Consider the following 22642-nt stretch of genomic DNA (forward strand, 5'->3'; position numbering starts at 1 on the left):
GTTACGTAAACAATTCTAGCAACCTGATTTCTTATCTTCCCTTCTGTTAAGTCAGAGATGTCCCCTAGCTACTCTTTTTTCTTGGTAGTTTTCTGAGCCGTTTAATCTTTCAGACAACCAGCTTGTGTCTGAACATATGTGTGTGTGATGCATGCACATGTCACAGAGTGAGCTGTTGTGTGTGCATATGTGTGTGTGTGTAGATGGCTGAGAGGCACCAATGGCAGCCTGTCTGGGTGCAAGCAAGCCAAGCCCCACTCCTCAAGATGGAGGAGGAGCTGCTGCCCCCTGTGGGGACTCCCCAGCAGGCCACTGGGGGAAGCCCCACGACCCAGACAGCAGGTGGAGAGCAGCAGCCGGCCAGAGAACTAGAGCGAGAAACTGTGCGGAGCTCCAGCCACTGGACTTCTTGGAGCAGAAGAGCCGTGGAACCCCGCCCCGGCTGATCTCACTACACACAGCCTAGGGCCCCACACGCCCAGGAATCCGGAACCTTCCCCTACCAGCTCGCCTAGCGACCAGGCCAAGAGTGTGGTCTCTAAGGAGCCCGCACAGGAAGGCAAGGCGACGCCGGCGGAGAAGGATGCGGAGCCTGTAGAAGCAGAGACTTCAGGGGGACCTGCGCTGGGCCCCGCCGGCGGTCCCAGTGCCCAGCACCGCAGGAGCTGGAGACCACGCTGAGCACCAGGTTAGGCCGGGTTCCTCCAGGGCGCCTGCAAGCAGGCGGCAGGGTGGTTGTGCCGGGAACCTGGAGCGGTTCCTGGCCCCACGCAGGCAGGGTCCCCAGAGACAGCTCATGTAGCAGATCCGCAGCCCCCGGGCCATCAGGCACCGCCGCCGCTGCCGCCCTCCCTCAGCCCTGAGCGCGTCCGCCCTGGCCAAGCCAGCTGCCCCCATTGAACCGGCGTCCTTCGGGCGCTCCGGCTCTCCACAAGGGCCCCTGCTTACCCAACGGGCTCGGGCTCCGGGTTCCTGTCCCAGCCTGCGCCCGCTCCAGTGCCCCCGACTCCCCAGCGGCTCCTCCCCACTCCTAGCCTTGGCTGCCCCCAGCGCGGAACCGACCCCCCACCCCTGCCTCCAGCGTCCGGGGTCGCGCCTCTTTGCAACCTCTTTGGCGTCTGCGCCTCAGCGCTGGGGCTAGGGCCCCTCTTGAGCTCGCCGCCAAGCTTGCCAAGCCCGCCAAGCCCTATTCTGCCTCAGCCCTCCTGGCAGCGTCTTCCTCGCCCGCTGGTCCGCATCGCGCCACAGCCAATGTCTCCTGTAGCTGTCTCCTTGGGAAAGCGCTGCAAGGGCCAGCGCCCAATCTGTCGCTGCGGAAGACCCGGGCACAGAACCTGCCCTGGTGCTGGGCAAGCGCTTCCTCCCCAAGTCCCTGGCCTGGGCAACCTGGAGGAACCCAGGGAATAGCCTCAGGACCCATAGGCTGGACAGCCCGCCCGCCCCTGGCCACTTGGCGCCCGGGACCTGACCACCGCCCCCGCCACCTCCGCAGATTGGCAGGGAAGGTCCCCTTTCAGCTTGCAGTTCCTCAGCGAAGAGGAGGGCCCTCCACAGACCCTCGCTGGGTCTCTAGCGCCGCGCCCACCATGATCACAGATGGAGCTCAAGGTCACTGCAAGGCCATTAGGCCGGGCAGGGCCCGCTGCTGCGGGGGGAGTCCAGGACACCGCTGGACTTAAGAGAGGGGTGGGCCCGGGCTTCGCGCCGGTGCTGCCCCCTCCCCCATCGCCCCTCGGGTCCTCTGCAGATCCAGGAGGGCACCCACACTGGGGAGAAGCCATTCAGCGGCGCCATCTGCCGCAGGGCCTGCACCAGCAAGGGCAGCCTCCAGGTACACTTGGCACTCACATGTGGAATAATGACCCCCACATCCTCCCCCAAGGCGAGCTGCCTCGGTGGAACAGTCCATGGCTCTGCTAGGGGGTGATGGCCTGAAGTTCTCTGAAACATTCCAGAAGGATCTGATATCCCAAATAATGAATGGCAACCCCAATATTTGGAACCAGGATGCTGCTTGCTCCCAGGAGAAGAATGAGATTTCCATCATTCAGAACACAGGCTTTTCCCACATCCCAGGAAATTTTGGCTGCTGCACTGCCCCTCTGGGTACCCTGGGATGCAAAAAAAGCTCAAAATAGTCCTCCCATTGTCAGCCTGGACAAAGCACTGCAGCAGCCTGCACAGCAGGCAGCATCCATTTGCCAGGTCACCCAAGAGAACAAGGAGATGGTCTAAACTAGCTGAACACACGGGACTCAGGTCCTTCCACAATGAGTCTGACTGTTCTTGAGAACTCTGCAACCTTTTAAGTAAAAAAGAAAAACAAACAAACAAAAAAAACAGTGATTGGAAAACAGCCTCAGGAACACAAAGAGCCCAGGCAATCCTCACTTTTCTCTAGAGGGTCTCACTGTGTTGGCCAGCCTGGACTCGAACTCCTGGCCTTAAGCGATCCACCACTTTGGCCTTTCAATTGCTGGGATTACAGGCAAGAACCACCCCACACCTGGCCTTTGGAGGGACTCTTGCTTTGTGTGTTCGGGCTGGTCTTTCTGTGTAGTCAGTAAGATGTTCCTGCAGTTGAGTTTGGGATGTCTCTGCATAAATTCAGTGGATCCTGTGATTTTTTTCATGTAATAAATTGTATTACAAACAAATTTGCAATGAATAAGCTAGACAATTAATTCAGTTAGTAACCTAAGGCCTGGAAAATTTCATTACTTTATCCACACGTGTTTATAAGGAGATGATTGAAGAAGTAGTCAAAATGTGCAGATTCCTAATCATCTCCAAGAAGAAGGGAACCACTGAAAGGCAACCTGGGAGGGTGTGTGGGGTTGTTCTGAGGTTGTGAAAGCCACTGAAATTCACACATGAGGGGATAGAAAAAGCCAATCCACATATTTTGAGTACCTACATGTGCCGGGTATAACTTGGTCTTTGTTAAGATGATCCACCACTTTTGGAGTCACACAGAACTGGATCGAATCCCGGTTCCATCGCTCATTACTATACTCTCCTGAATGTGTTTTTAACTTCTCTGAGCCTCAGTTTTCCCACCTACAAAAGATGGGGTTGTTATGAGGCTTACATATGGTACATGTGTATAAATCTAGACACACTGCCTGTAATTTTGTAAGTGTTCAATATATGGAGGGAGGAGTATTATATTTCCCCCATTTAATTTTTTGAGCAAGTTTATAAAATTTGTGTTATTCATATTTTTAGAAAAACCAAGGACGAGAAAGATTACATAAATTGCCATAGTCACAAAACAGTCCCCAGTACATTTACTTAGTAATTGCTAATTAAAAGGAGCAATGGCCAGGCGCAGTGGCTCACGCCTTTAATCCCAGCACTTTGAGAGGCCAAAGCGGGTGGATCACCTGAGGTCAGGAGTTCGAGAGCAGCCTGACAAACATGGAGAAAACCTGTCTGTACTAAAAATATAAAATTAGTCGGGCATGGTGGCGCATGCCTGTAACCCCAGCTACTCAGGAGGCTGAGGCAGGGGAATCATTTGAACCCAGGAGATGGAGATTGTGGTGAGCCGAGATGGTGCCATAGCACTCCAACCTGGGCAACAAGAGTGAGACTCTGTCAAAAAAAAAAAAAGTAGCAATGATAATGACATTTAAAATATTGTATTACGTGGTGGGTTTCTTTCTTTTCTTTTCTTTGAGATGGCGTCTCACTCTGTTGCCCAGGCTGGAGTGCAGTGATGCAGTCCAGGCTCACTGCAACCTCCATCTCCTGGGTTCAAGCGATTCTCCTGCCTCAGCTCCCGAGTAGCTGGAACTACAGGCGTGTGCCACCACACCCAGCTAATTTTTTGTATTTTTAGTAGGGACAGGGTTTCACCGTGTTAGTCAGGATGGTCTCGATCTCCTGACCTCATGATCTACCCTCCTCGCCCTCCCAAAGTGCTAGGATTACAGGCATGAGCCACCGCGTCTGGCCTGGTTTTCTTTTATATAAGCCTCTGCATTTGCTGAAACCATAGATTTTAAGTTGCTCTATCAAAGTGATAATTAGAAAAATGTGATGTACTTAGAGCATAAATTTTAGGAAATTTCCCTTATTACTCTTGTTTGATTGAATATGTGTTATTTTCCAAAAATGTATATTGAATATAGATGTGTTGAATCTATATATGTATTGAAAATATAAGTTGACATCACAGAGTAGACTTAGTTCATGGCAATGCTTTTTCTGAAAGCACCTGGGTGTTTCTAGTTTCTAAAAACCTCACAGGCCACAGGGGAAAGGGTGTTCTTTGGATGCCAGTTAATGCATGAAGCAGATTTGGTTACAGTAATTTTAGTATAATTCATTGTAAAGTGATGATCTCTAGGAACTTCCTCACAGTGGAGCAACCTGAAAGCTCCCAGCACCCAGCAATGAATGAAAGGTGGGGGCGGGGCTGCCAGCAGGGCGGGGCCTAGTGAGCCAGGGGCCTAGGCCCCCACATCACAATGGGGCGGGGCGCGTGGAGGGGACTCTGGGCCTGATTGGTTCCTGGGAACCAGGAGGGAGCTCTGGCGGTTGGCAGGGCAACCTCTTTCAGTTGGTGGGAAGCAGTGGAAGGAGGAGGAGCTCGCTGTGTGCTCTCTTCGCAATCACAGCTCTCAGGTTTGTTGCATCTAGACCCATTCTAAATAAACCAAGCAGGTTCCCAAGGGACCCTTGCAGACAAGTCGGCTCAGGGAAGGCGGCAGAGGTGGGGTGCGGGCTGCTAGTGGGGTGCAGCCCCATAGCCAGGGACTGGCCCTGCCAGCGTCCCTTTGTTGGGAAGAGGTGGAAGTGCTGAGCTCTGCAGACTTGGAAGCAAGGGAAGGCCCAAGCTGCTGGAGAGGAGCGGGGCTACCCCATGGGGAACACGCTGAGCTGTTGCTTGGGCACCAACCCCAGCCCCAGGCAGGGTCTGTCCAGGGGGTCTGCGGAGCTGTACTGCGGCTCTGGCATCTATGAAGCAGTGGCAAGCAGAGGTGCAGGCCAAGGCAGAGAGGATGGGAGGCACAGCAGATGGAACAAGCTGTTCCCCGATGCCAGCCCCAAGCGGGGCCAGCACGGGGGGTCTGGGGAGTTGTCCTGCAGCGCTGAAATATATGAGGCATCTTCAAGCAAAGATGCAGGCCAAGGCAGAGAAGAGCGGAGACGCCACAGATGGAACATGCTGCTCCCCAATGCCAGTCCCAAGCAAAGCCAGCCCAGGGTGCAGTGGACAGAAGCACCCTGCAGCTGTAACATCACGGAGGCAGAGGTGGCAGTAGCACCACACTCCCCTGCTGTGGAGTCTGCCCAGTCTGATTTCGGAGCCCAAGAGGGCCATGACCTGCAGCACATCGACGACCAGGAGATGCCCAAAGGTAAGGAGGCGACTGATACTGTTTGCCCTCTGGCACGCCTCTGGCTGCCGCTGACCCAGGGTCCCCGCTAGAGGCATCCGCAGCCTTGGGCTCCTGCCTTCTGCCTCTAGCCAGCTTTCCTAGGCCCAGAGACCAGGCAGGAGGACTGGCCTTGCTTCGTGCCTGCCCACCCTCTCCCTCATTCTTTTTCCCTGCAGCATCTGGTGGTTTCTCTCCTCTTCCCTACCCCAGTGCCCAGTTTTGGCCCCTTTTTCATCCCCCTAGGCTGGCGGAAAACTAAGTTTTCAAAATAGAAAATGTATGCTACAGATTTCATTTCTGTAGAGGAAGTGTCTTGCAGCTCTTCTCTTTAAACTTTGGTTGGCCTCTTAATTTATTTAAACGTTAGAAGAATTAAGCTTCGTGATGAATGTGTCTTTGTAACTGGAAAGTACTGTACTCTCGGAATATTCAAAAAATGTGAAAGAATGAACAAAGATAGTATGTGAATGAATTGTACCTTTCTACACAAAGCATGCAAGTACTTGTGAATGTTGTTCCTTGTTTGGTAGTGTAAGGTAAGCCTCTGAGTGGTTTTACACACTAGGTAGTAGACGGGTAGTGTTGGATGAGAGTCCAAAATAGGCTATATCATTCTTTAGGATTTACAGCACATTTCCATGTATGTCTCATTTCACCCTGTCTTTACAAAAAAAAGTGGTTAAAAATTAGCCAGATGTGGTAGTTTGCACCCATAGTCTCAGCTGCAAGAGGTTCTCTTGAGCCCAGGAGTGTGAGGCTTCAGTGAGCTTTGCTGGCTCCATCGCACCATTGCACCACGCCAGCCCAGGCAACAGAGTGAGACCCTGTCTCTTTAAAAAAGTGTTTTTTGCCCAAAATAGCTCTTTGTTTTAACATATTTGACACATTGAGCCGGTGTCTGACAGTAATTGACCACGGCATCACTTGCTGCTTGAGACTTTCCCTGAAATGTGCTGGTAAGAGCAGCATAGAGAGGGTGGGTATATTTGATAAGAAGGAGGAAGAGGACATGTATANGCTTCTGATCATCCAAGGGAAAGCACACTCTTCCTGAGAAAATATCAAATGAGTGGTAAGACAATATTGTTTCTTCCTCCAAGCAAAAAACTACAAACTTTCTGTTTTGTGTATTACAGAAAGTATTTAGAGGAACTTAGATAGTAGTTACAATTTTTTAATCTTTAATATATTTACTTGTCTTATGTTAATATGTGACATAATTTCCTTGTCACTGTTCATGGAAACTTGCAGACTTTGTGTTTACACCTTTGGCAACATTTTTATCAATGCAATTAATTGGCCACATGATTTAGTGTAGTAGTTATGGATATACACCTTTTTCTTCATAGGTCTTTGCCGTTTTTCCCTTGTTCCAAAGAGTACATTTTGATGATGCGTGATAGGATTTAGGCTACAGCTTGGATTTCACTTCAACAAATCAAAAGAATTTGTTGTTCTAGATTGAATCTGTGCTGTTGGTCTCCTTTTTGCACAATGCTCTAACCACATGAGCCTGTCACATCCATGTTCATGCTACTCAGAACTTTTTCACTCGAATGTAATGGAAATGTAAACATGGCCTGTGCTGTTTTCCAGGTTAGCCTTAGTGTGTGAAAGTACTGCAAAGTATCCATATCCTGCTTGTTTTAGGAAGAGAATTCGAACTGTAGGAGTTTTCTGTACTACTGCTTATTTTTGTAGCTTTCTTCTAAATCTTACTTTATTTTCAAAAATGCCATACACCATGTTTTCAGTTAATTTTGACAGTAGCAATACAAGAAGTGGGGGTTTTGTAATAACATCTGAAGTAATGCCGCACAATAAAAAATGGGTTTCTCCCCTGCATTTTCATAGTTTGTGTGGACTTTGCCTGTCTTGAGCTGGTAACTTCCAGTTAGGATTGCTGTATTTCTCAGTTTCTTCTGGAGCCATGGGCTTCTCACAGATAGAGTGTATGAAAGTGGAGGAAAACCTACCCCCTGTCCTCATCTCTTCAGCAGTTAGAAATGTGTGTCAGTGAGACCAGTTCAGCTTCAAAGGAGGAGGCATTGTAGGGAACGAAGCGTGGCCGAATTCCCCCTTGTAGCTTTTATTTTTCGGACCTGTGTTAGAACAAAATGATTTTGTGTGCTGAGGATGCCATGTTCAATTAGGCTGGCACACTCATTTTAACATTTGAGTTTAAGATAGGCTACTTTTCAGTTGTGTAAAGACCCATTTATTTTTTCAGTAATATATTAATAGATGCCCGATAATTCATTTGGGATGCTTGCAGGGATTCTAGTGCATCTGGAGATTGGCTCCTGGCCAGAAACTAGTTCTTAGAGCTGTCAGCTATTGGATCCTGGTAATGAAAGTAAACTATGTGTAAATGTAGAATCAGAAAACACTACTACTTAGGGGTTCAGATGTACAATAGGTAAATTTTTTATTAACTGAATTTCTCATCTGTCCTGTATTTTGGCATTTCTATGAAGGAATACTTGAGACTGGATAATTTATAAAGAAAAGAGGCTTTATTGGCTCACAGTTCTACAGGCTGTACAGAAAGTGTGGTGCTAGCATCTGCTTCTGGCAAGGGCCTCAAGAAGCTAATAATCACTGTGGAATGTGAAGAAGTAATTTTTCACACGGTGAGAGAAGGAGCAAGAGAGAGTGAGAGGTGCCGCATTCTTTTAAATAAGCAGATCAGGCCTGGTGCAGTGGCTCATGCCTGTAACCCCAGTACTTGGGAGGCTGAGACAGGCAGATCACTTGAGGCTGGAGTCTGAGACCAGCCTAGGCCAACATAGTGAGCTCCTGTCTCTACAGAAAATTTAAAAATTAGTCAGGCGTGGTGGTGCATACCTGCAGTCCCTTCTATTCTTGAGCCTAAGGTGAGAGGATTACTTGAGCCCAGGAGGTCAAGGTTGCAGTGAACCATAATCACGGCACTGTACTCCAGCCTGGGCATCAGAGTGAGGCCCTGTCTCAGAACAACAGCAACAACAACAAAAACCCAAGAAGATTATGCATGAACTCAGAGCAGGAACTCACTCATCCTGCTCTGGCGCTAAGGCGATGCAAGGCGATGGCGCTAAGCCATTCATGAGGGATCTGCCCCCATGATCCAAACACTTCCCCACCTCCAACACTGGGGAGTAAATTTCAATATGAGATTTGCAGGGCACATATGTTCCCTAATTTGTTTTGCCTTTCCTCGTGTACATGGGGATTCTTTCAGGTTTATGTAATAGAATATCTGTTAGGTCAAAAATAAAACTATGTTTTTAGATTTTACTTTATAAGATTAATCATGCCAGATTATTTAAATTATTAATTTTGTTGGTAAGAATTATTTAAAATGGAATTTTGTTGCATTTTCTATAGTGATAATCAGATGATTAGCAACTACGTTTATTCTATGGTGTTTATGCCAGAATTGATTTTTTTTTCATTCTTAGTGCAAGAAAAGAGGACCTCTCACCTATATCATGTAAGTAAGCCTTTGAAAAGTTAAGAAATCAATTGTTTGAATTAAAAGTCTGTCAAGATTCCTTAAAAATTTAACAGGGAGCCAGTGCTGTTAGCATGATCCTTTTTTGGTGGATTTTCTAAATCTCTTCTATTTTCCTAAGCATCAGATTTATACAGGAAAGTCTTTGGATTACTGTGCCCATTTTTAAGGATGTCTGACATTTAAGTTACATAATTTGGTTGTGAAATAAAGATCTGCCTTAAATATTTAATCTTTTGGCTGGATGCGGTGCCTCACACCTATAATCCGAGCACTTTGGCAGGCCAAGGCTGGTGGATCACGAGGTCAGGAGTTCAAGACCAGCCTGGCCAAGATGGTGAAACCCCGCCTCTACTAAAAATACAAAAATTAGCCAAGTGTGGTGGTGCAAGCCTGTAATCACAGCTACTTGGGAGGCTGAGGCAAAAGGATTGCTTGAACCCAGGATGCAGAGGTTTCAGTGAGCTGAGATCGTGCCACTGCGCTCCAGCCTGGGTGACAGAGTGAGACTCCGTCTCAAAAAAAAAAAATTAATCTTTTTAAATCAAATCAAATAAAGAATAGCTAAGTCCATTTTCTTCAACACTTTCTGCTGACTTCTTGTCATAGCACGTGAAAGCGTAACTTCCTCACTCCACTGCAATCTTATTTACCTCCCTGTTTCTTTCTCCCACCTCTAACACATTTTTTATTAAATAATTAATTGGTATTTACATGATTATGACAAAGCACATATTATTCACTGCTGAGTCATAAAGTACTCTAACTGTGCCTCATCTTTGTACATGCTTCATTCTTTCTCTTAAATGTAAACTCTTCTGCACTTCCCCCAGATAACCCCCTTTTTCCTAGCCTGTGATAGCTCATAAAGCCAAATGCGACCATTAGACCCCAGTTGGCTCCTTGTTTTCACATCCTTCATTATTTTGTGTGTGGAATTAATTTTCTGACTGTATTCCTTTGCCTTTTTTTTTTTTTAACAGCTCTTCTTCCCCAAGTGTTGTAATATTTGTTACATGCCTATCAAAAAATAATATTTTACTTACTAAAACATATGTTCCATGTTTTTTCTTGAAGTGACTTTCCTTGGCCTCTGGTTATCCTCCTCCAGGATAGTCTATGTTTCCCTAGGCTGTCCTGAGCCTGTTTGCCTGGGAGCCCTCTTCAAACTTTTCTGCTACCACTCATGTTGGATCCCTGGGTCCTATACTGTGCCTTGCCCTCTGTCTTGTGTTACTCCCCAGTGGTGCTGGAGCACAGTTTCCGAGGAAAGGCTCATGGACACACATATATAGAGTTCTAGCCTCTCTCAAAACCCCTCCTTTGTTATAGAGTGTAAAATTTTAGAGTGAAAACTAAATTTCATGACTCAGAAGACAATTTTCTATTGTGTTTTCATTATACTGTTCTTGAAACTGTTACCATTGTGTGATACATCATACGTAACCAATTCTTACATTTCTCAAGCTTTTTTGGACCTTCTCTATCTCTAGGATTCTGAAATTGTATAATAAAGCCTGGAGGGGACCTTCTATTGTGGCCACTAAGTCTGCAGACTATCTCTTTTAGAGAATTTTCCTATTTTCTCTGTTTTATTATTATTATTTTAGTATTCTTATGATTCAGATGTTGGGCCTCCTAGACCAGTATTTCTGTATTGATCTTTAATTTCTCCTATTTTCCAATTTGTCTTTTGTTCTGCTTCTTAGAGATTCTTTGACTTTCTGCACTAACTGTTCTATTGATGTTTTTTTTTAACTCCTTAACGATATTTTAATATTTTTTAAAACAGTTTTGCTCCTGAATTTTTACTGGTCCCAGGAATTCCTTTCTCCTATTGTTTTGATCTCTCATTGGAGGCTTCCCTCAAATGTCTCAAATGTGGCGGTTTTTGACTTTCTCTAATTGGAAGCAGGACCTTTGTTCCCTGAGGGGTCTCACTGTGGCGATTTGGAAGTCGAGCCAGCTTTTCATATGGGGGACATCAGTGTATTATGTGAGGGTATGATGTTTCAGTTTTCTTCCAAGAAGGGTCTCCCAATTTTCTGCCTTGGCAGTGCAAGCCTGGCTGCTGGCTTTCCAGAAGCAGGTTTGGGAAGGAAGGTGCAGTTTCATTTTGTGTGTTCAATTTGTTCCCATTTCACAGGTTTTAGTCCTGGGAATAAAAGATCTGAGCCCAGATACCCTCAGGTATAATATATCCAGATAATACACATCCAAATTCCTTATGAGAGGAGAGGTGGACTTGGGGCTGTAGGCACAAATTTACAGTTGACCTTGCTGGCTTCTGTTGTATGTTTTACCCTACCTTTCCAGGTACCATGTGCCTCTGAGTTTGGAGCCTGGGTTGGGTTCTTCGAAACAAACAATATTGCTTGTTTCTATTCAAGTCACTCCCTGTCAGCTCCAAAGTTGTGCTTCCATGTCAGTTGCCACTCCTCTGTCTGCTTTTCACCTTGCAGCATTGACTCAGAATCATCTGCCATCAATCCTGTCTCCTGGTCCTGTGTATAATGTTTATTTTATGACTAATACTAATGAGATTTCAGAAATAAGAGAAAGTAAATTTCTGGTCAATACATCATATTTAATCCAAATTTAGAACCTATATGTAAGTGTAAATCTAAGTTTAAATTTGGCATAATTATGACATTAANCTAGGCACAGATTTACAGTTGACCTTGCTGGCTTCTGTTGTATGTTTCACCCTACCTTCCCAGGTACCATGTGCCTTTGAGTTTGGAGCCTGGGTTGTGTTCTTCAAAACAAACAATATTGCTTGTTTCTGTTCAAGTCACTCCCTGTCAGCTCCAAAGTTGTGCTTCCATGTCAGTTGCCACTCCTCTGTCTGCTTTTCACATTGCAGCATTGACTCAGAATCATCTGCCATCAATCCTGTCTCCTGGTCCTGTGTATAATGTTTATTTTATGACTAATGCTAATGAGATTTCAGAAAGAAGAGAAAATAAGTTTCTGGTCAATGCGTCATATTTAATCCAAATTTAGAACCTATATATAAGTGTAAATCTAAGTTTAAATGTGACATAATTATGACATTAATTCAGACAATTTCTATTTATACCTACAATAAGCATATTACACTTTTCCACTCAGGCCTTGTGTAAGAATTCTATCCAAACTGCATACATGCCATGTGGTCCCATTGCTGTGCAACATCGATGGAGCTGTTTTTGTTAGTGCACAAAGTGTTAGAAATTTTTAAGTTAGCTAAAAGTCATTAATTACTTTAAAAATATCTGAAACATGTCTTGTAAAACAGTGGGGAGAAAAAAGTGATCTTGCGAGTCACCATGTCGGTGGCTCATACCTGTAATCCCAGTACTTTGGGGGATCACTTGAGGCCAGGAGTTTGAGAGCAACCTGGCCAATCTGGTGAAACCACGTCTCTACTAAAAATACAAAAATTAGCCTGGCATGGTGGCACACGGCTATAGTTCCAGCTACACGGGAGGCCGAGGCAGGAGAATTGCTTGAACGTGGGAGGCAGAGGTTGCAGTGAGCTGAAATCAGGCCACTGCACTCCAGCCAGGGAAACAGAGCCAGACTTCCTCTCAAAAAAATCCACAATCCAATATACGTTCATTATAAGGAATGTTAAATGGAAGAAAATGAGAACAGATATCACCTAAAACTCTACCAATTAGTTTGTGTTTTGGTGTATTATTTTCCTGTTCTTTTTATTCTCATAAATGGATTTTTTCTCAGAATCGAGTTTTGTTATCCTGTAGTATTATGCTGTATTTCCCCTAATAGTAGTGACTTTAAGGGATACCTTCTTTCACTTTGAATAGAAGTATCTGAATGAGTCCATTTTCATTTTTCATGTTATATTTGTTTTTTGAGACAAAGTATATTCATTGACACACATACACTGTTAATGTAAAGTATACACATTAATAGAATAGCTTAAGAGACATAAGAGTTTAGCTAGAGTTAAAACATTTCTACCTTGAAGGAGAATTTGGTCCTTCAAATAGTAATATTCCTCAAAACATCTGGAATTTTGTTAAGAAATAAGTGAATTTACAGTAAAAAGCATCTGAAACAAGCAAAATGGTGTTAGACTATATGGATATTTCTGATTACTGGCTACAGACAGTTTTAAAATGCTGTGTACTTTTATAAACAACCACTAGATCTTCTCCCTACCCTGTCTTTCACGTATGTGTGGGAGACCCTGATGGAAGAGGGTGATAACATGATGCAGACAAGCATATCCCAACAGGAGGGAAGAAGGCTCATCTGAGGTATTTTTTAAGTTAAAATAATAGGTATTTTGTGGTTTTAAATAATGCTGTTGATCTTTTCAACTATTTGGTGACTGGGATTTGGTTACTGGCATTATTATTAAGAAAGAGCTTTATTTTTTAATTTTTTTACTTTTTAGATGGAGTCTTTCTCTGTTGCCCAGGCCGGAGTGCAGTGGCATGATCTAGGCTCACTGCTACCCTGCCTCCCGGGTTCAAGCAATTCTCTGCCTCAACCTCCTGGGTAGCTGGGATTACAGGCACACCCACTACCACACCTAGCTAATTTTTGTATTTTTAGTAGAGACGGGTTTTCACCATCTTGGCCAGGCTAGTTTTGAACTCCTGACCTCATGGTCCACACGCTTCAGCCTCCCACAGTCCTAGGATTACAGGAGTGAGCCATTGTGCCTGGCCAGGAAATGCATTTTCCTAACATAGATGAGGCAGTTTCCATATTGACTATTGCACCCTTGATAAATGAATAGATACTTTTAAAGTGTTTTAGAGATAGTTTATTTTCTAGAAGGCTCAAAAGATTCACTGTCATCTCTCTGATAGCACTGCAGATAAATTTTCATTGATTTGTAACTGTAGGAAGATTTACCTTCCAAATTGTAACTGATTTAAATAATTTGCCAAGCACTTATTGAACTCCTTAATTTCTCCCACATTCTGTGCTCAGCAGCTGCAGGTACGAAAGGAAGGGCTCTCCCTCCCCTGGAGAGGCTTACTTTCTCAACAGGAGGATGCTCTGCGGACAATTGCTGTCATGTAACACACAGTGCATTAGACCGACGAGTACACAAAATCAGAAATATTTTGTGGTGTGGCTGCTGGCAGAGGGATCCCAGAATGCAGAGAAGGTGAAGCCTGATGGGACAAGGGGGAAAGAAATAGGTATTCTGGGCAGAGAGCAGCATGAATGAGGCAGGACAGTGCCATGATGTATGTCAAATAACTTACAGAATAAAATCAATCAACTTTTGAAATGAATGCAAAGTATTCTTGGAAGTTCTCATTTGAGTAATGTAACAGCAGTCTTATGTAAACATGAAGTTGTTTCAATCATCTGATTTTTAGATGTGACAGAGTCTTAAAGCAGCACTTTTTCTATCTTCCACCAAGGAAACAGGCCCAGAGAAACCTATGGCGCCTGACTTGTTTGGTCTCTGAGCCTCCCTGGCACACAGAGTCTCTGACTCTAAAACACTGGTTCCATCACACTGTCTCTTGAATGAGTATACTTAGGATTAGTAATTTAGTGAATGTAGTATGAGGTCTTTGTTTACTGCAATAAAAATGCTCCTGTGCCAGTATTATCTAATTTATAACATTTTGTGGCCAGGCGCGGTGGCTCAAGCCTGTATCCCAGCACTTNGTAGGCACAAATTTACAGTTGACCTTGCTGGCTTCTGTTGTATGTTTTACCCTACCTTTCCAGGTACCATGTGCCTCTGAGTTTGGAGCCTGGGTTGGGTTCTTCGAAACAAACAATATTGCTTGTTTCTATTCAAGTCACTCCCTGTCAGCTCCAAAGTTGTGCTTCCATGTCAGTTGCCACTCCTCTGTCTGCTTTTCACCTTGCAGCATTGACTCAGAATCATCTGCCATCAATCCTGTCTCCTGGTCCTGTGTATAATGTTTATTTTATGACTAATACTAATGAGATTTCAGAAATAAGAGAAAGTAAATTTCTGGTCAATACATCATATTTAATCCAAATTTAGAACCTATATGTAAGTGTAAATCTAAGTTTAAATTTGGCATAATTATGACATTAATTCAGACAATTTCTATTTACACCTACAATAAGCATATTACACTTTTCCACTCAGGCCTTGTGTAAAAATTCTATTCAAACTCCATACATGCTGTGTGGTCCCATTGCTGTGCAACATAGATGGAGCTGTTTTTGTTAGTGCACAAAGTGTTAGAAATTTTAAGTTAGCTAAAAGTCATTAATTATTTTAAAAATATCTGAAACATGTGTTGTAAAAAAGTGGGGAGAAAAAAAGTGATCCTGAGAGTCACCATGTCGGTGGCTCATACCTGTAATCCCAGCACTTTGGGGGATCACTTGAGGCCAGGAGCTTGAGAGCAGGCTGGCCAATATGGTGAAACCTCATCTCTACTAAAAATACAAAAATTAGCCTGGCATGGTGACACATACCTATAGTTCCAGCTACATGGGAGGCCGAGGCAGGAGAATTGCTTGAACATGGGAGGCAGAGGTTGCAGTGAGCTGAAATCAGGCCACTGCACTCCAGCCTGGGACACAGAGCAGGACTTCCTCTCAAAAAAATCAACAATCCAATATATGTTCAATATAAGAAATGTTAAATAGAAGAAAATGAGGACAGATATCACCTAAAGCTGTACCAATTAGTTTGTGTTTTGGTGTATTATTTTCCTGTTCTTTTTATTCTCATAAATAGACTTTTTTTCAGAATCAAGTTTTATTATCATGTAGTATTATGCTGTATTTCCCCTAATAGTAGTGACCTTAAGGGATACCTTCTTTCACTTTGAATAGAAGTATCTGAATGAGTCCATTTTCATTTTTCATGTTATATTTGTTTTTTGAGACAATCAAAGTGTATTCATTGACACATACACTGTTAATGTAAAGTATACACATTAATAGAATCGCTTAAGAGACATAAGAGTTTAGCTAGAGTTAAAACATTTCTACCTTGAAGGAGAATTTGGTCCTTCAAATAGTACTATTGTTCAAAAACATCTGGAAATTTTGTTAAGAAATAAGTGAATTTATAGTAAAAAGCATCTGAAACAAGCAAAATGGTGTTAGACTGTATGGATATTTCTGATTAATGGCTACAGGCAGTTTTCAAATGCTGTGTACTTTTATAAACAACCACTAGATCTTCTCCCTACCCTGTCTTTCATGTACTTGTGGGAGACCACAAGTACATGAACAGTGCCACAAGTACAAGGACAGTGCCATGATGTGTGTCAAATAACTTACAGTATAAAATCAATCAACTTTTGAAATGAATGCAAAGTATTCTTGGAAGTTCTCATTTGAGTAATGTAACAGCAGTCTTATGTAAACATGAAGTGAAAGTTAAATTCCCAAAGTTGTTTCCATCACCTGATTTTTAGATGTGAGAGCATCTTAAAGCAGTACTTTTTCTATCTTCCCCCAAGGAAACAGGCCCAGAGAAACCTATGGCCCCTGACTTGTTTGGTCACTGAGCCTCCCTGGCACACAGAGTCTCTGACTCTAAAATGCTGGTTCCATCACACTGTCTCTTGAATGAGTAACTTAGGATTAGTAATTTAGTGAATGTAGTATGAGGTCTTTATTTACTGCAATAAAAATGCTCTTGTGCCAGTCTTATTTAATGTATGACATTTTGTTGTAGTTAATGAATAAAAGAAATAGAAAATCTCAGCTGCTTTTTACTGCATAATAAAAAAAAAAAAACAGGAAATCTTATTTTAAACTTTTCCCATTATTTATAAAGGGAATTCATAATAGAGGCTTTCCAGGTTTGATGATTGGTATCATAGCAAGGGCAGAATTTTATAACCCAGTCCTCAAACATCATCTGGAGAAGTTACACACCTCCAGTGAGTTTCCCGTAGAGCTGCTCATGATACCACACTCAGGCAGGTCACGGGATATAAGAAATACCTTAATGCTTTATTGTTTGACATTTTTACTAAGGTAAAAAGCCCACACTTTTGTAGGTTCAGCCTGCTGTATACATTTTCCTCTATCTTCCTTCTCCTTCAGATACCTCCATGGCATCTTGATAGAAAATACAGCTCATGTTCCACCATATTGCTAGATAACAGCACAGTCAGCAAGCCTGATCTTAGACACACACTGGAAAGGTGAGTACGATGAGGTTGCCAAGGGCTGAGTGACAGACCGACACCAATATGCTAAAGCATCCCAGCGCCATTCCCTCTTCACTTTCAGCCATTGGTGCCCCTTTCAGCAAGCAGTTTAAGAAACTGATTTCCAATGATACATGGATTTCAGGACTAATATGATTTCTGTTTCTCTTTTAATCTTGAACACTGTGTGGTAGAAGAGAAAGCAGTACCAAATAAGCAACCCAGGAAAACCATAGCTATCATTTGGCACTTATGTTATGACAGTGTTGAACTGAATGGGAAGGAGAGCTTTTTATGGATGTTCTGAAAAATCTTGTATCTTTATGATATAGCCTAAGACATGGGTACTACTTGGAACACTACTCTTGAGAAGCAACGGGCTTGTCCTCCAGTGGTGCTGTAGTGTATCTGCATTTAAAGTTCCCTTCATGCATGGCACTTCATAGCCACAATCAGAATGCCTTTTCAAAGCACCCTCAAACGATGGGTTCGAGTTTATTAAAAACCCAAACAAAGCCCAGTTCATTGGGAGATATCCAGGGAACATTAATAAATCTCCTAGATTATGAGTGTTGATTTTGGAAACAGTTTGAGAGGTACTCCTTTAGATTTAATGTCCTTATCCTAGCACTTTCCAGTCCATAACCTATGGACTAGCTTACACAGTTAATTTGTTCAGGTACTACCTTTTAAGCTAATTTGTCGTAACTATACTTAATTATTAAATGGTAAAGTTATGCTCATAATAATATCACTTACCCTCTCTCATGTTATACCATTATGGATAAATTGTGTTTCAGGCAGGAACTGGACTCCACCATTGTTAAGCGCCCTGAGCTTTGGCCTTATGGTCCATCGCTTATGTTTGTATCAGCCTTAAGTAAAAACCCATCTGTTTTGGCTAGAGTCCCTGGGTTTCTTCTGATTCAAAAGATTTGATGTTTCGAGTTACAATGCAAAAGGAGTTTTAGCTTCCACCTGATCTCAAACAAGTACGCGGTTCTGCTTTTTCTTCCGCACTAGCCTAATTCCTACAGTGTTTTTAAATAGAATTTTCTTTCTTTTTAGAACAGGTTTGGCTGTGTTGACCAGGCGTGGTTCAAACTCCTGGGCTCAAAGCAATCACCCAGCTCAGCTCCCAAATCTATGATTACCGCATGAGCTACGATGCCTGGCCGTAAGAATTATTTTTGAAGTACAGTTAGTTTTAATTTGCTCTCACAATTTAGAAGGATCATTTGGTTATTTACTTTTGATGAATAATGGTTACTCAGCAATTAATACCAGGCAAATTGGTTTTTGGAAAGTTTGAAAATTGTTTTTCATGGTTGTACTCGTACCTGTTCTCAGAGGCATGATTGGGCCATATTAGAATCATGTATACATGTTTCTTATATATGTCTGCAAACACATGCATCTTCCCAGCTCCACATTCCCTCCATCTCTGGCCACTCACAAGCCTTTTAGAAAAATGCTTAAGTATGTGAGGCATCATTATATGAATAAAAGCATCCCAGATGATTCTGACCTTAACCCTAACTCAGTCATTCCCAAACTTTGTTGCACATTGGAATCACCTGGGGAACTTTACCAACAACCCTGATGCCCGAATCATGTCCAATGTCAACTAAATCACAATATCTCCAGCTGGTGGTGAGGCTGTTTTTACAGCTCCTTGGGTGATCCAGCGTGCAGCAAACATGGGGACCACTACTTCCTTTGCATGGAGGAGTGATGGTATAAATTACACATTTTCCCTGTCATTTCCTCTTCTTTCTACCCATAGAGCCTTTCGTCTGTGCAGGTCATTTCTATGTATGTGTGCATATGCTTAAATTTAAACCATACCATAGGATTTTGTAAACACCTGCAGTTCACAAAAGCACTATGTGGGTACCTTGGGCAAATCAGTTTGAAGCCTTGATTCTCTTATTTGTAAAATGGGTGGTTCATGGAGTGTCATGTAAGGTTCAGTGGTCTTTTCAGCATGTAACTTCAAATTCTGTGATTTTAAAATCAATTTGGAGATGAAACTTTTGAGGCACTATAGAAATATCCATCTTAGATGCTAATAATGTTGTAAGGCCTACTTTTTACAACTCAAGTTTGCCTTCTCAAATTATTCTGAGCCTCATTTTAAATGCTGTAAATGCTGAGGGCAAATGGAAGCACAGAACTTACTCAAGAGAAGCCCCTGTTTGCTGACACACAACATCGAGGATGACTTAGGACCATAGTAACATGCATCTGAAGAGTTGTATTTGTTCACTAATATTTTGTTTAAACTAATGTGGAAACACCTGTCATGAATATTGTGTTATGCGGTGTTACACTATGTGTTTAGTGCTGCTTATTTCAGGATAGTTACAAGTGTCATTGATTTTTGTGTGCATTATGTTTACTAATAAATTTCCTGCTGATAATTATGCATGGGTGATTTTAAATTACTTTAATTGGTATAAAGTACACTGATGATGTGCTTTTAGGGAAATAATGGCAAATGGGTGAGTAGGTGGTGGTGAACTAAATCAGTTGAAATGCAGGGTCTAGCCACTTAAAAAGCAAAACATTACTGTATGGTCTAAATATAAGCATATGTACCCATGGATATAAGTGACTTGCACAAGATTACAGGTTCTATGGGTAGAAGAGCAAATGACAGGGAAAATATGTAATTATGTATATATACTAGCCATCAGCAGAAACGTCTTCTAACAGCATATTGCCTAGCAGTTTGGTTCTCCTATTTTCGCTATAAAGCCAGAGAGCTAAAAGAAAAGTGCTCATATAGTACTGCTTTGAACGAGAGGATTTCAGGGCCACTGAGAAGGTTCCTTCCTCCCCCTTTTAAAAACATATCTTCAGGCCAAACAAGTGATAAAATCAGTAGTTAAAATATTTATTTTCCCTCCACAGTGTGACTTTGGCAATATATTACAACATAAAGCACAGGTGAGCTCTTTGAAAAAATGCCTTGTTACTCCAGCTCATCACTTTATTATCATAAAGAAGCAATAAAAAGATGACTTAGCCTCATGCAAATATATAGTACCAAAAAAAGGTGTATTTTTAGGGCTTTCAGGTAATTGTGGGTATTTTTAACCACACCAAAGCTCCACAAGCACTGATTTATTAAAATAGCTATAGTGGGATTGTACATATGAATGAATTCATTCCACTAATACTCACTGATCTTTCTTGTACACTGAATGGATCTTTCCCCTTACTGGCTTTTATATTATGCATTGGCTATTTGGAAAATATTAATTCATGTTTATTTATAGTGTAAAAACTCACTTTCATTAGTATCACCACGATTATAAAAATGTCTTCACAGATTGAGATGCTGCCAAGCTCACAGTAGTAGGTATGAGTCGTCCAAGTCCTGATTTTTAGCTTGAAAGCATTAGATTTATTATGGATAACAAGTACTTGTTATTTTCCTTGAAATGACAGACTCACTTGGCTTCTTTTTCAGAATGACAGTCAGTCATACTTTCAATGGAAATGGTGCTCTGTGAAAAACTGGCTTGTTCAGCTCACAGTTAAATCACAAGTGCTTTTCTTTAACCTAACCATACTTCAGCATGCAGAAGTGCTTTATGTGAACTTTCTACTTAGATTACTAAAAAGAGTGGTCAAGATTTAATAACACCATTAATTTTTACTGATTCATCAAGGACATTCTTAAGCGAAGCTGGCTACTTTAATAAAAACTGCAAGGGGCAGTGAAGAGTGGAATGAATACTAGTATAATTCGGTACCACGGCCCTTATTCATACTGAGAAACCAGCAGTTTTACCCACTTTTGCTTTTATGCAATTATTACAAGTGTTGAACAGTGAGAAAGCAAGCAATGTCTTACTACTTTTAGAAAGTAATAAATTATTTTTATGTTTTATTTTCAAGCAGCTTCTCAGGTTTAATTAGTATTCTTATAAGAACATTTTGGGCCATGGGTGGTGGTTGACACCTGTAACCCCAGCACTTTGGGAGGCCAATGTGGGACAATTACTTGGCACCAGGAGTTTGAGACTAGCCTGAGTAATGTGACAAGACCCCATCTATATCAAAAAAGAATTAAAAGTTAGCTGAGCATGGTGGTGTGCACATTTCATGCCAGCTACTTTGGAGGCTGAGGCAGGAGGATCACTTGAGCCCAGGGAGTCAAGCCTGCAGTGAGCCATATTTGTACCACTGTGCTCCATCCTGGGTGAAAGAGAAAAACCTTGTCTCAAAAAAAAAAAAAGTTTTGACATCATGGGCCTCCTAGGGAATCTCAGGGTCCACAAACCACATTTGAAGAACCGCTGGTTTCCTAAGTGAGCACACAATGTGTTAGATTTTTAAAGTTCATTAATGACTGGCCTCTTTTAAAATAAAAGGCAATTAAGTTTGCAACTCAAACTACTTAAACAAATATGATAAAAGTATAATGAAATAGTTGGGAAATCTGAATCTCATTCACATTTAATAAAAGCTCTAAAAACTTTATTGCCAACCACTACTGCTTTATAAAATGTTCTTGTTTTCCAGCATGAGGGTAGGGGGGTGACAACAGATGTAGTTTATTACCATTGCCTGTTAGTGGGGGCCAATATTTAAAGGCAAACCTGGATCATCAATGTAGAAAACACTTCACAGTTCAGGACATTGTGTGCTGCAGAAAAAAGAGTTCAAGAAACCCTCTGAAGGCCAGGATCCAGGAGAAAAATTTGCAAAAACTGTTTTGGTGAACAAATTTTACCAACCAAACAAGATGTATCTCCCTCCACCCTCCATGCCCTACTCCTAACAGGTACTTTACTAAGATGTTGACAATTCCTGAATTAATTTCTTAAATGCACATTCTTATTTTATAGATAGGCAAATAGATCTCTGGCTATTTTTGATGAGCCAATACATCCACTTTCAGTAAGTGACACTTTCTTTGAGGTTCTATTTTTGTTTCATAGAGTTGTGTTTAGTTCATGCTGAAGTCAAAATCACCCACCTTTAAGTCTTGCCTCTGTTGTGTCTAATCATCTTATATAAGGAGTGTTGTCAAGTGGGCATGCTGGAGTAAGAGCTGACTTGCAGCTTTGTTTAATTAGTACGCTAAGGGGAGTAAATATACCATCCAGATAACAAAATGCATCATTTTGAAAGATAATTTTCTATAGCAGCAAACAATATAAATATTTGTAAATAGTCCTGACAAATATGCACAATCTCTGTGAATAGAATTAGAAAACAATTTAAATTTAAATCAGTTTAAATGCTATAAAAATTTTAAAACTTCCTTCTTTAGACATATGATAGCCACAGGACCACCTTAGCATCTCTGTTTACAGGAAACCAAAAATATTTTAGGATCCCACTGTTTATATTTTTGAAAACTAAAAGACATTTTATCCCATCAAAATTATTTTAAGGGACACGTTGTCACAAATGGGAACACTGCCATCTTAAGAGTATTTAAAAAGTTTTCTTGAGTGGATATTTATATTGCCTTTTTTTCTTCTTTCAGCAAGGAAATTCTCCAGGGAAATCCTTCGAGGATGATCCCAAACGCAACTGTATTTTCATATATTTCTGTACTCTTTTTCAAGTCACAAAACTAACAGCTCCATGTGCAA

The 22642-nt window shown here is 42.2% G+C and overlaps 1 protein-coding gene and 1 pseudogene across 1 annotated transcript in view; both read left to right on the forward strand.

The window, feature by feature from the left end:
* The first annotated feature begins 266 nt into the window (after window positions 1-266).
* LOC108533546 (putative uncharacterized protein MGC34800) lies at window positions 267-3373 on the forward strand (annotated as a pseudogene).
* Window positions 3374-6413: 3040 nt separating this feature from the next.
* Window positions 6414-22642, forward strand: part of CCNYL1B (cyclin Y like 1B) — a 29146-nt gene continuing 12917 nt past the window's right edge. Inside the window, exons 1-4 of the mRNA XM_017878317.1 lie at window positions 6414-6462; window positions 8834-8865; window positions 16918-17018; window positions 19941-19976. Of these exons, the coding sequence (XP_017733806.1) occupies window positions 6456-6462; window positions 8834-8865; window positions 16918-17018; window positions 19941-19976 (176 nt within the window). The 5' untranslated portion in view covers window positions 6414-6455. The remainder of the gene's footprint in view (window positions 6463-8833; window positions 8866-16917; window positions 17019-19940; window positions 19977-22642) is intronic.

Source organism: Rhinopithecus bieti, unplaced genomic scaffold (genome assembly GCF_001698545.2).
Source record: "Rhinopithecus bieti isolate Rb0 unplaced genomic scaffold, ASM169854v2 scaffold_11710, whole genome shotgun sequence".
Taxonomy (NCBI): domain Eukaryota; kingdom Metazoa; phylum Chordata; class Mammalia; order Primates; family Cercopithecidae; genus Rhinopithecus; species Rhinopithecus bieti.